Below are 10,637 nucleotides of genomic sequence, written 5' to 3'. Positions count from 1 at the left end.
GTGTCCACTTGTTGATTCTCCACCAGAACATCATTAACATTTTTATCTTTATTATGTTTGAAGCCTGAAATGTGGGAAAAGGTTGAAAAATTCAAAGGCGTCGAAGAATACTTTCGCAAGGCACTGTACATACACACACATATATATATATATATATATATAATTATATAAATATTTTTATTACAAAGTTCTGACTTTCTTTTTTAAGGGACTGGAGTGCATTGAAAAAATAAATTAAAAAAAAACCCTCTTTAAGTTTAGTACGGTCATGCCCTGGAGAATCATGTTACCAGGTCACGTTAGCTAGACAACGAACAACGCAGAAAAAAAAAGAAAAAAAAAAAAAGAAGAACACACAATAGAGGATTTGTGTTTTGTTTTTCTCTTCACATATTGTAAAATTATTTTACCATTTTTCAGAACATTATATGGGAAATTAAATGTTGTTATCATTCAAATACTAACACTCGTGCCCCAAAAAAAAAAAAAAAAAGCACTGATATGGCTATCAGGACGGGGGTAAAATAAATTTAGTATAATATATATATATATATTTTCATTATATAAAAAAAAAAAATAAATAAATGAAATATATATATTTAATTTATTTTTACTTCTTTTTCTCCCCATCTTCCAAGAGCTATACACGGTATATAGCTCTTGGAAGATGGGGAGAAAAAGAAGCAACCAGAGGAGAAAAACATTAAATATGCCATAGCAGGAAGGGGTTAAGTTCTATGTATTGGAGGTATTTTCCCCGTCTAGGATCTGTTTGGTGGTAAGTGATCCTCTTTAATATTTGAGTGTGACTTTAAGGGTATTCATGTATTACGAGAAGGTTAAACATCCCCGTGGTTAGCGGAGCGGTTGAAATAAGAGCGTCCAAGCGGCGGCCGTGTGTAATCGCGTCCTCGGCGTCTCGGAGCCAAACTGCCGGCCATGAATTTTTCACCAACAGGTAAGTAGCGATCACCGGTGCTTGTGTGATAACGGTGACCACAGCCGGGTGGGTGGGATATCCCTGACGGACTAGGACCTGTGACCTAGAATGGGGCAGCCACAGGGGATCTAGGTCCCATATCACCCTGACGGCCCCCGCAGGTGCACCAGCAGGCACTTACCTAAGCTCAGGCTACATTCGCCCCCTCGTTCCAGGTACATGTGGTAAATGAAGAAGCAGGACAGGGGCTTGAGGATCAGACTCAGGATGGCCATTCCTCCGCTGAATCGGAACAGATCTCGCTGTGGCAGGGTTTCGGAGGCTTGTTCGGCGTGGGCATAAAACAGGGCGAGGATGAGGATGTCCAGGACAATGGTGACCACCAGTCCGACCATAAACTGCAGACACAGCAGCGGGCAGTCAGTATCGGGGGGCACAGAACCCACCGGACGTCTGATCTTACAGTCTCGTCTGCTCTTACCATAAATATGGCGTCCACAGAGTCCCTTTGGGCGACGGCCCAGACCCCCACAGCCAGGACCAAGAAGTTTGACAAGTAATAGGCATCTGGTAGCCAACCCGGGAATATACAGGCGCTGCAAGACAAGGGCACAAGGCAATGAGGCGCAGAACGAACGCTCACTATAGTCAGTGCCGCCATTCTCTCATGATCTAGGTTTTATCCAAACTTTGTTGTTTTGTTTTGTTTTTTAATTCTCTGGATGTTCACATTCACTGTCAGCAAGCAGAGATCTGTTCACTGTCCCTGCAGCGGCCTGCAGACATTTTTGGATATATGGATGATTTTCTTAAAGGGGATCTCCGGCATCGCTCACTTCTGCATCGGGAGGCGAGCGCCACTGACCACGCCCTCTGGAGGCGAGCGCCACTGACCACGCCCTCTGGAGGCGAGCGCCACTGACCACGCCCTCTGGAGGCGAGCGCCACTGACCACGTCCCCTGGAGGCGAGCGCCACTGACCACGTCCCCTGGAGGCGAGCGCCACTGACCACGTCCCCTGGAGGCGAGCGCCACTGACCACGTCCCCTGGAGGCGAGCGCCACTGACCACGTCCTCTCTGCGCTTACTGGCCGCCATCATTTCTAACATTATGGGCTCCATGTACGCCAAAAACTGTTGTGAACTGATTAATAAATGTGATACCCAAAAAAACGGAATTGTTATTGATCAATACTTACAATATGGTCAGCAGCCAGTGCACGAAGATGATCGCCTGCAAGACAAGGGAGACATACGGATGAGGGCACTGATCTGCGGCTCCGCCATGTTAACATTATGTATTCCAATTTGTGCGTGTAGGGGTAAATCTACCGCGTGTGCACAATGTAAAGTGCTGCACTATGAGGTGTGGAAATTCCACAGCAAACATGTCCCCTGTGGGCATGCATTCAATCACAGCTGCTCCCTGGTGTATAGTCCGCGCGCATTTAGGAAATGATTTAAGCCACTGATTAGCTGCAGCGGTCAAGTCATGAGAAAAACATCAGATACAATGTTCTTTTAGTCACCTGACCACTGCAGCCAATCACCGGCTTTAAAGATCAAAAGACTTCGAAATGGTGCAGATGTCCATAGTGGTCTGCGCTGCATCCAAGGGGGCACTGGGTGGGGAGTGTGCATCTTTTTTTTTTTTTTTAAGTATCCTTCACAACCCCTTTAATAGTGCAGACTGCCTCTTTACCCCTCTGCTTTACCCTGCAGCTCTGCTTGTTCACACTGGATGCTGAGCAAAGGCTGAACAGTAGGGCAATATATAGAGTGGATTTCAAATATACCGCACATCTTAGAAATTCAGCCCATACAATTGCCCCTGGTGGAGGATTTGCCACAGTGGGGCGGCATGGTGGCTCAGTGGTTAGCACTGCAGTCTTGTGGTGGCTCAGTGGTTAGCACTGTAGTCTTCTGGTGGCTCAGTGGTTAGCACTGCAGTCTTGCAGCGCTGGGGTCCTGGGTTTAAATCCCACCAAGGACACCATCTGCAAGGAGTTTGTATGTTCTCCCCGTGTTTGCGTGGGTTTCCTCTCACACTCCAAAGACATACAGATAGGGACCTTAGATTGTGAGCCCCAATGGGGACAGTGTTGCCAATGTATGTAAAGCGCTGTGGAATTAACAGCGCTATATAAATGAATAAATATTATATTATTATATTATCTCCGTTAAAGGAGTGGTCTCATCTTCTAAAGTGGGTAAAATGACAAAATGTTCCTACAACTTTGCGATTTACTCCTTATTAAAAATCCTCAAAGGACAAATAGATTTTTTATTTTTTTTGCATACAGCTTGTTGCTTAGGTTACCGACCACTGCTAATAACCTGCAGAGGTGGCGGGTAACCTAAACCTCGCACACTTGCAGTCTCTATGATCTGAAGATGCTGGATCCAGGCGGTGACCCCAAGCTCCTCCGATGCTGCAGACAGTGAAGGAGAGCGCAGTTTAGACCTGCTAGGTGACCGCGTCGGGCGTCTGAACTGTCAGTCTGCAGGGAGGCAGAGAGGTGGTGCCGTCCTGGAGAAAGGAAGAAGATGAGACAAACCCTTTAAAACAGAAAGAATGAGGATTGGGCATGTTAAAAAGCGATATGACCGATCATCTCTCCTGACATCGGGCATTGGCAGAGGGTGCGGCTGCCATTCATCTATTAGAGGGGCAGTGTCTGTCCGGATATCGGCCTGCGGGGGTGAAGCAGCAGCACTTCTATGGGAAGTTCTAGTAGTTGTGTCACACGTCGCGGTCACTTTTACACACACGTCTCTGCAATCACAACAAATCCCGTAATTTCCCATAATGTGATAAAATGGGGAAACCCCTGAGGGCCGGGGCCGAGCGCCGTTATTTCTCAATGCAGGTTACGAGCAGCTTCACTTCCTGAAATACGACGGGTAGGGAAGTAAGAGAAACACCGAGACCCCGGCCCTGCAACTCGGCCGAAACCAGCCGCATACGAGGACGGAAAAGTCTCCGGAGGGGCGCAGCACATTGCACCGATGTGGCTGATAACAGAGAGCAATAGAGAGCCCATTCCACAGCAATGTGCAGTCAGAGGTGGCAGCTGTATAAAGTCAGCAGGTGCCTTGTCTTCTGCACACACAGAAGGAACAGAGATACACAGCGGACCCCACACAGCGGACCCCACACAGCGGACCCCACACAGCGGACCCCACACAGCGGACCCCACACAGCGGACCCCACACAGCGGACCCCACGCCCCTGAGGCCCTAATAATAAAATAAAAAAATTCCAGAGGAGAAAAAAAAAAAAAAAATGTAAAAAAAAATAAACAAAAAACAGTATTTACCATTTATCGCCCATCACTGGCGGAGTGACGGCGTCCGTCCCACCGGACTGCAGCCAATCACTGCTTGTGGCAGATTCATGCTTGCATCAATCAGTGATTGGCTGCAGCGGTCACTGGGTAGATCACTACAGACAAGGAGCCGCATCAGGGGGCAAAAAAGTGATAAAAGACTGTCAGATATTTCAGCCCGTCTCCTTCCTCTGCCCAAGTCTCTTCAGAGCCCAGAAAATCCCCCTTTAATTTCATGGGGGAAAAAGTTGCAAAACTTTTAAAAAGTGGAGAGAAGTTACACAGGAGAGCGGCAGCAGGGGGCGCTGTGGAGCGGCGGTGAGCCCGGCCCCGGAGCCGCCTCCCCGGTCCCCTCATCCCCCCGTCCCCGGTACCTTCAGGTTGATGGCCGGCAGCTCCATGTCTCCGCGCCCGAGTCCAATGATCAGTGAGTCACATGACCTCCCCTCCGCGGCCCGAGGTGTGAGGAGGGGGGTCACGTGGGAACCCGGTCATCTGACGCTCGGCCCCGTTGCTAGGTGACGGCGTCATGCTGGAGGTTCTGCGGCCTCTGTGTGATGAGGAACTGCCCCACACCCCAGTGTGCCCACAACTGCCCCACACCCCACTGTGCCCACAACTGCCCCACACCCCACTGTGCCCACAACTGCCCCACACCCCACTGTGCCCACAACTGCCCCACACCCCACTGTGCCCACAACTGCCCCACACCCCACTGTGCCCACAACTGCCCCACACCCCACTGTGCCCACAACTGCCCCACACCCCACTGTGCCCACAACTGCCCCACACCCCACTGTGCCCACAACTGCCCCACACCCCACTGTGCCCACAACTGCCCCACACCCCACTGTGCCCACAACTGCCCCACACCCCACTGTGCCCACAACTGCCCCACACCCCACTGTGCCCACAACTGCCCCACACACCACTGTGCCCACAACTGCCCCACACCCCACTGTGCCCACAACTGCCCCACACACCACTGTGCCCACAACTGCCCCACACCCCACTGTGCCCACAACTGCCCCACACCCACTGTGCCCACAACTGCCCCACACACCACTGTGCCCACAACTGCCCCACACACCACTGTGCCCACAACTGCCCCACACACCACTGTGCCCACAACTGCCCCACACACCACTGTGCCCACAACTGCCCCACACCCCACTGTGCCCACAACTGCCCCACACCCCACTGTGCCCACAACTGCCCCACATGCCAGTGTGCCCACAACTTTCCCACACCCCACTGTGCCCACACAACTGCCCCACATGCCACTGTGCCCACAACTGCCCCACATGCCACTGTGCCCACAACTGCCCCACATGCCACTGTGCCCACAACTGCCCCACACCCCACTGTGCCCACAACTGCCCCACACCCCACTGTGCCCACAACTGCCCCACACCCCACTGTGCCCACAACTGCCCCACACAACACTGTGCCCACAACTGCCCCACACCCCACTGTGCCCACAACTGCCCCAAACACCACTGTGCCCACAACTGCCCCACATGCCACTGTCCCCAGAACTGCCCCACACTACTGTGCCCACAACTGCCCCACACCCCACTGTGCCCACACAACTTTCCCACACCCCACTGTGCCCACAACTGCCCCACACCCCACTGTGCCCACAACTGCCCCACACCCCAGTGTGCCCACAACTGCCCCACATCCCACTGTGCCCACAACTGCCCCACACCCCACTGTGGCCACAACTGCCCCACACAACACTGTGCCCACAACTGCCCCACATCCCACTGTGCCCACAACTGCCCCAAACACCACTGTGCCCACAACTGCCCCACATGCCACTGTGCCCACAACTGCCCCACACTACTGTGCCCACAACTGCCCCACACCCCACTGTGCCCACACAACTGCCCCACACCCCACTGTGCCCACAACTGCCCCACACCCCACTGTGCCCACAACTGCCCCACACCCCAGTGTGCCCACAACTGCCCCACATCCCACTGTGCCCACAACTGCCCCACACTACTGTGCCCACAACTGCCCCACACACCACTGTGCCCACAACTGCCCCACACACCACTGTGCCCACAACTGCCCCACACCCCACTGTGCCCACAACTGCCCCACACCCCACTGTGCCCACACAACTGACCCACACCCCACTGTGCCCACAACTGCCCCCCACCACTGTGCCCACAACTGCCCCACACCCCACTGTGCCCACAACTGCCCCACACACCACTGTGCCCACACCTGCCCCACACCACTGTGCCCACAACTGCCCCACACACCACTGTGCCCACACAACTGCCCCACACACCACTGTGCCCACAACTGCCCCACACACCACTGTGCCCACAACTGCCCCACACACCACTGTGCCCACACAACTGCCCCACACACCACTGTGCCCACAACTGCCCCACACACCACTGTGCCCACAACTGCCCCACACACACACCACTGTGCCCACAACTGCTCCACACACCACTGTGCCCACACACCACTGTACCCACACCTGCCCCACACACCACTGTGCCCACAACTGCCCCACACACCACTGTGCCCACAACTGCCCCACATACCACTGTACCCACAACTGCCCCACACACCACTGTGCCCACACAACTTCCCCACACCCCACTGTGCCCACAACTGCCCCACACACCACTGTGCCCACAACTGCCCCACACACCACTGTGCCCACAACTGCCCCACACACCTCTGTGCCCACAACTGCCCCACACACCACTGTGCCCACAACTGCCCCACACACCACTGTACCCACACAACTGCCCCACACACCACTGTGCCCACAACTGCCCCACACACACACCATTGTGCCCACAACTGCTCCACACACCACTGTGCCCACACACCACTGTGCCCCACACCTGCCCCACACACCACTGTGCCCACAACTGCCCCACACACCACTGTGCCCACAACTGCCCCACACACCACTGTACCCACAACTGCCCCACACACCACTGTGCCCACACAACTGACCCACACCCCACTGTGCCCACAACTGCCCCACACACCACTGTGCCCACAACTGCCCCACACACCACTGTGCCCACAACTGCCCCACACACCTCTGTGCCCACAACTGCCCCAGACACCACTGTGCCCACAACTGCCCCACACACCACTGTGCCCACAACTGCCCCACACACCACTGTACCCACACAACTGCCCCACACACCACTGTGCCCACAACTGCCCCACACACCACTGTGCCCACAACTGCCCCACACACACACCACTGTGCCCACAACTGCTCCACACACCACTGTACCCACACACCACTGTGCCCACACCTGCCCCACACACCACTGTGCCCACAACTGCCCCACACACCACTGTGCCCACAACTGCCCCACACACCACTGTACCCACAACTGCCCCACACACCACTGTGCCCACACAACTGCCCCACACCCCACTGTGCCCACAACTGCCCCACACACCACTGTGCCCACAACTGCCCCACACACCACTGTGCCCACAACTGCCCCACACACCACTGTGCCCACAACTGCCCCACACTCCACTGTGCCCACAACTGCCCCACACACCACTGTGCCCACAACTGCCCCACACACCACTGTGCCCACAACTGCCCCACACACCACTGTGCCCACAACTACCCCACACACCACTGTGCCCACAACTGCCCCACACACCACTGTGCCCACAACTGCCCCACACACTACTGTGCCCACAACTGCCCCACACTCCACTGTGCCCACAACTGCCCCACACCCCACTGTGCCCACAACTGCCCCACACACCACTGTGCCCACAACTGCCCCACACACCACTGTGCCCACACACCTGCCCCACATCCCACTGTGCCCACAACTGCCCCACACCCCACTGTGCCCACAACTGCCCCACACACCACTGTGCCCACAACTGCCCCACACACCACTGTGCCCACAACTGCCCCACACCCCACTGTGCCACCAACTACCACACACACCTCTGTGCCCACAACTGCCCCACACACCACTGTGCCCACAACTGCCCCACACACCACTGTGCCCACAACTGCCCCACACTCCACTGTGCCCACAACTGCCCCACACCCCACTGTGCCCACAACTGCCCCACACCCCACTGTGCCCACAACTGCCCCACACACCACTGTGCCCACAACTGCCCCACACACTACTGTGCCCACACACCTGCCCCATACCCCACTGTGCCCACAACTGCCCCACCCCCACTGTGCCCACAACTGCCCCACATACCACTGTGCCCACACAACTGCCCCACACACCACTGTGCCCACAACTGCCCCACACACCTCTGTGCCCACAACTGCCTCACACACCACTGTGCCACCAACTACCCCACACACCTCTGTGCCCACACAACTGCCCTATACACCACTGTGCCCACAACTGCCCCACACCCCACTGTGCCCACAACTGCCCCACACCCCACTGTGCCCACAACTGCCCCACACACCACTGTGCCCACACACCTGCCCCACACCCCACTGTGCCCACAACTGCCCCACCCCCACTGTGCCCACAACTGCCCCACACACCTCTGTGCCCACATAACTGCCCTATACACCACTGTGCCCACAACTGCCCCACACACCACTGTACCCACAACTGCCCCACACCCCACTGTGCCCACAACTGCCCCACACCCCACTGTGCTCACAACTGCCCCACACACCTCTGTGCCCACAACTGCCCCACACACCACTGTGCCCACAACTGCCCCACACACCACTGTGCCCACAACTGCCTCACACACCACTGTGCCACCAACTACCCCACACACCTCTGCCCACACAACTGCCCTATACACCACTGTGCCCACAACTGCCCCACACACCACTGTGCCCACAACTGCCCCACACCCCACTGTGCCCACAACTGCCCCACACACCACTGTGCCCACAACTGCCCCACACACCACTGTGCCCACAACTGCCCCACACCCCACTGTGCCCACAACTGCCCCACACACCACTGTGCCCACATAAGAGCCCAGACACTGATGTGCCCCCTGAATGCCTTAGTCACAAGCATGTCCTTAGTAAGCGTCACAGTCTCATCTAACACTCGGTGGACCTCCATGAATTTGGTGACTGATAATACCGCCTATAGTTGACCCGTCCCCCAGAATAGGACCATAATGATGTTAGAGATGATGAGCGGTGCACTTTATAACAGGGACGTGTCCCCACAACATGTGCAGAGCCCGTCCGGCTGCCACATTGATGATATTAGTGGCCTTGTACACTGTCACGGTTCCCCAGCGATGATGAAACATTTCCAGTAAATTCTAGAAAATGGATAAAGGCCTTTAATAAACCGGACAGAAATATCCCTGGGAATGGAAACGTCCCGAAGAGAAAAAAAATCACTGAGGCGCAAAATTAGCAGGTCCCCCTGAAAGTCGTTCATAGCGGTCACATCATTATCCTGCCGCCCGGGGGTCTTCACCGTGACTTGTGTGTCCGACCTCCCTCTTTATAAGGAAACCGCAAATCAGTAATGAAATATGGGGCCACTTATATATGATTACAAGAAGCCTCCTCCTGGGTAGCCTCACATAATGGGGGTCCCAGCAGCCGGCTCCACACTTCCCTGCAATGACCAGAAACCCCATATTAAATGTCCGTGGGAAACGGTTCATCAAACATATGACATTGCTATCTGGAAACCATCAGCATGCAGGTCTAATTATTAGATTTCAGCCAGCATCCAGAAGCTAAATATCTATCCTGGAGTAATACTCCCTCACAACTGAGGATTTATTAGAAATGCATCCACTCTACACAATCCTCTGTGAGCGAAACTGTCACCGGTGTGTCATGGTTGACAGACAGCCCTGTGGTGTCCGGCTGCAGGAGGTCGCTGGGTTTGGCTGCGCAAACTGCGCCTTGATATTCCATTCTTTCCTCTGTGGTGTGAATGGAGTTTTGTGTCTTCTCTGGTATAATTTACTCTTTCCTCTTTAGGACCCTGCAGAGATCTTTTCCTTTCAGCTGCTATTATTATCCACCACCCTCATTATATACCTACCTTTCCCCTTAGTATCTTGCTGGTGATAGAGTTACCTTTCTATAGGGTCCTGGTTGCAAGCAGTCAACTTGTAATCATCTGGAGAAACGTTGTTGTTGCTGTTCCTTTCCGAAAGTCATCTTGGAGATAAGTTGTGTGCTTGATTTCCCTGTGTTTGTTTTCTCTGTATGTTTTTTAGGAAAGTGGGGTTGACTAGCGCTCATCCCATCCATTCATTACCTAGGGCCCAGGTCTGGGTCAGTTAGGGCCAGGTATCCTCCTCGGCACATAGGTGCAGAATCTATCTAGGGTCACCAAGGGCGCCAGAGGTCAGTGGAAGGTTTTATC

The 10,637-nt window shown here is 54.4% G+C and overlaps 1 protein-coding gene across 1 annotated transcript in view; it reads right to left on the bottom strand.

Moving 5' to 3' along the window:
• Window positions 1-4,715, bottom strand: part of AGTRAP (angiotensin II receptor associated protein) — a 10,442-nt gene extending 5,727 nt beyond the window's left edge. Inside the window, exons 1-4 of the mRNA XM_075329331.1 lie at window positions 4,644-4,715; window positions 2,140-2,174; window positions 1,422-1,536; window positions 1,122-1,338 (exon numbers count right to left, since the gene is read on the bottom strand). Of these exons, the coding sequence (XP_075185446.1) occupies window positions 1,122-1,338; window positions 1,422-1,536; window positions 2,140-2,174; window positions 4,644-4,670 (394 nt within the window). The 5' untranslated portion in view covers window positions 4,671-4,715. The remainder of the gene's footprint in view (window positions 1-1,121; window positions 1,339-1,421; window positions 1,537-2,139; window positions 2,175-4,643) is intronic.
• Between the last annotated feature and the right edge of the window lie 5,922 nt (window positions 4,716-10,637).

This window comes from Anomaloglossus baeobatrachus, chromosome 11, assembly GCF_048569485.1.
Source record: "Anomaloglossus baeobatrachus isolate aAnoBae1 chromosome 11, aAnoBae1.hap1, whole genome shotgun sequence".
Taxonomy (NCBI): domain Eukaryota; kingdom Metazoa; phylum Chordata; class Amphibia; order Anura; family Aromobatidae; genus Anomaloglossus; species Anomaloglossus baeobatrachus.
The sequence above is the reverse complement of the archived record's forward strand: the minus strand, read 5'-3'. Positions and strand labels throughout refer to the sequence as shown.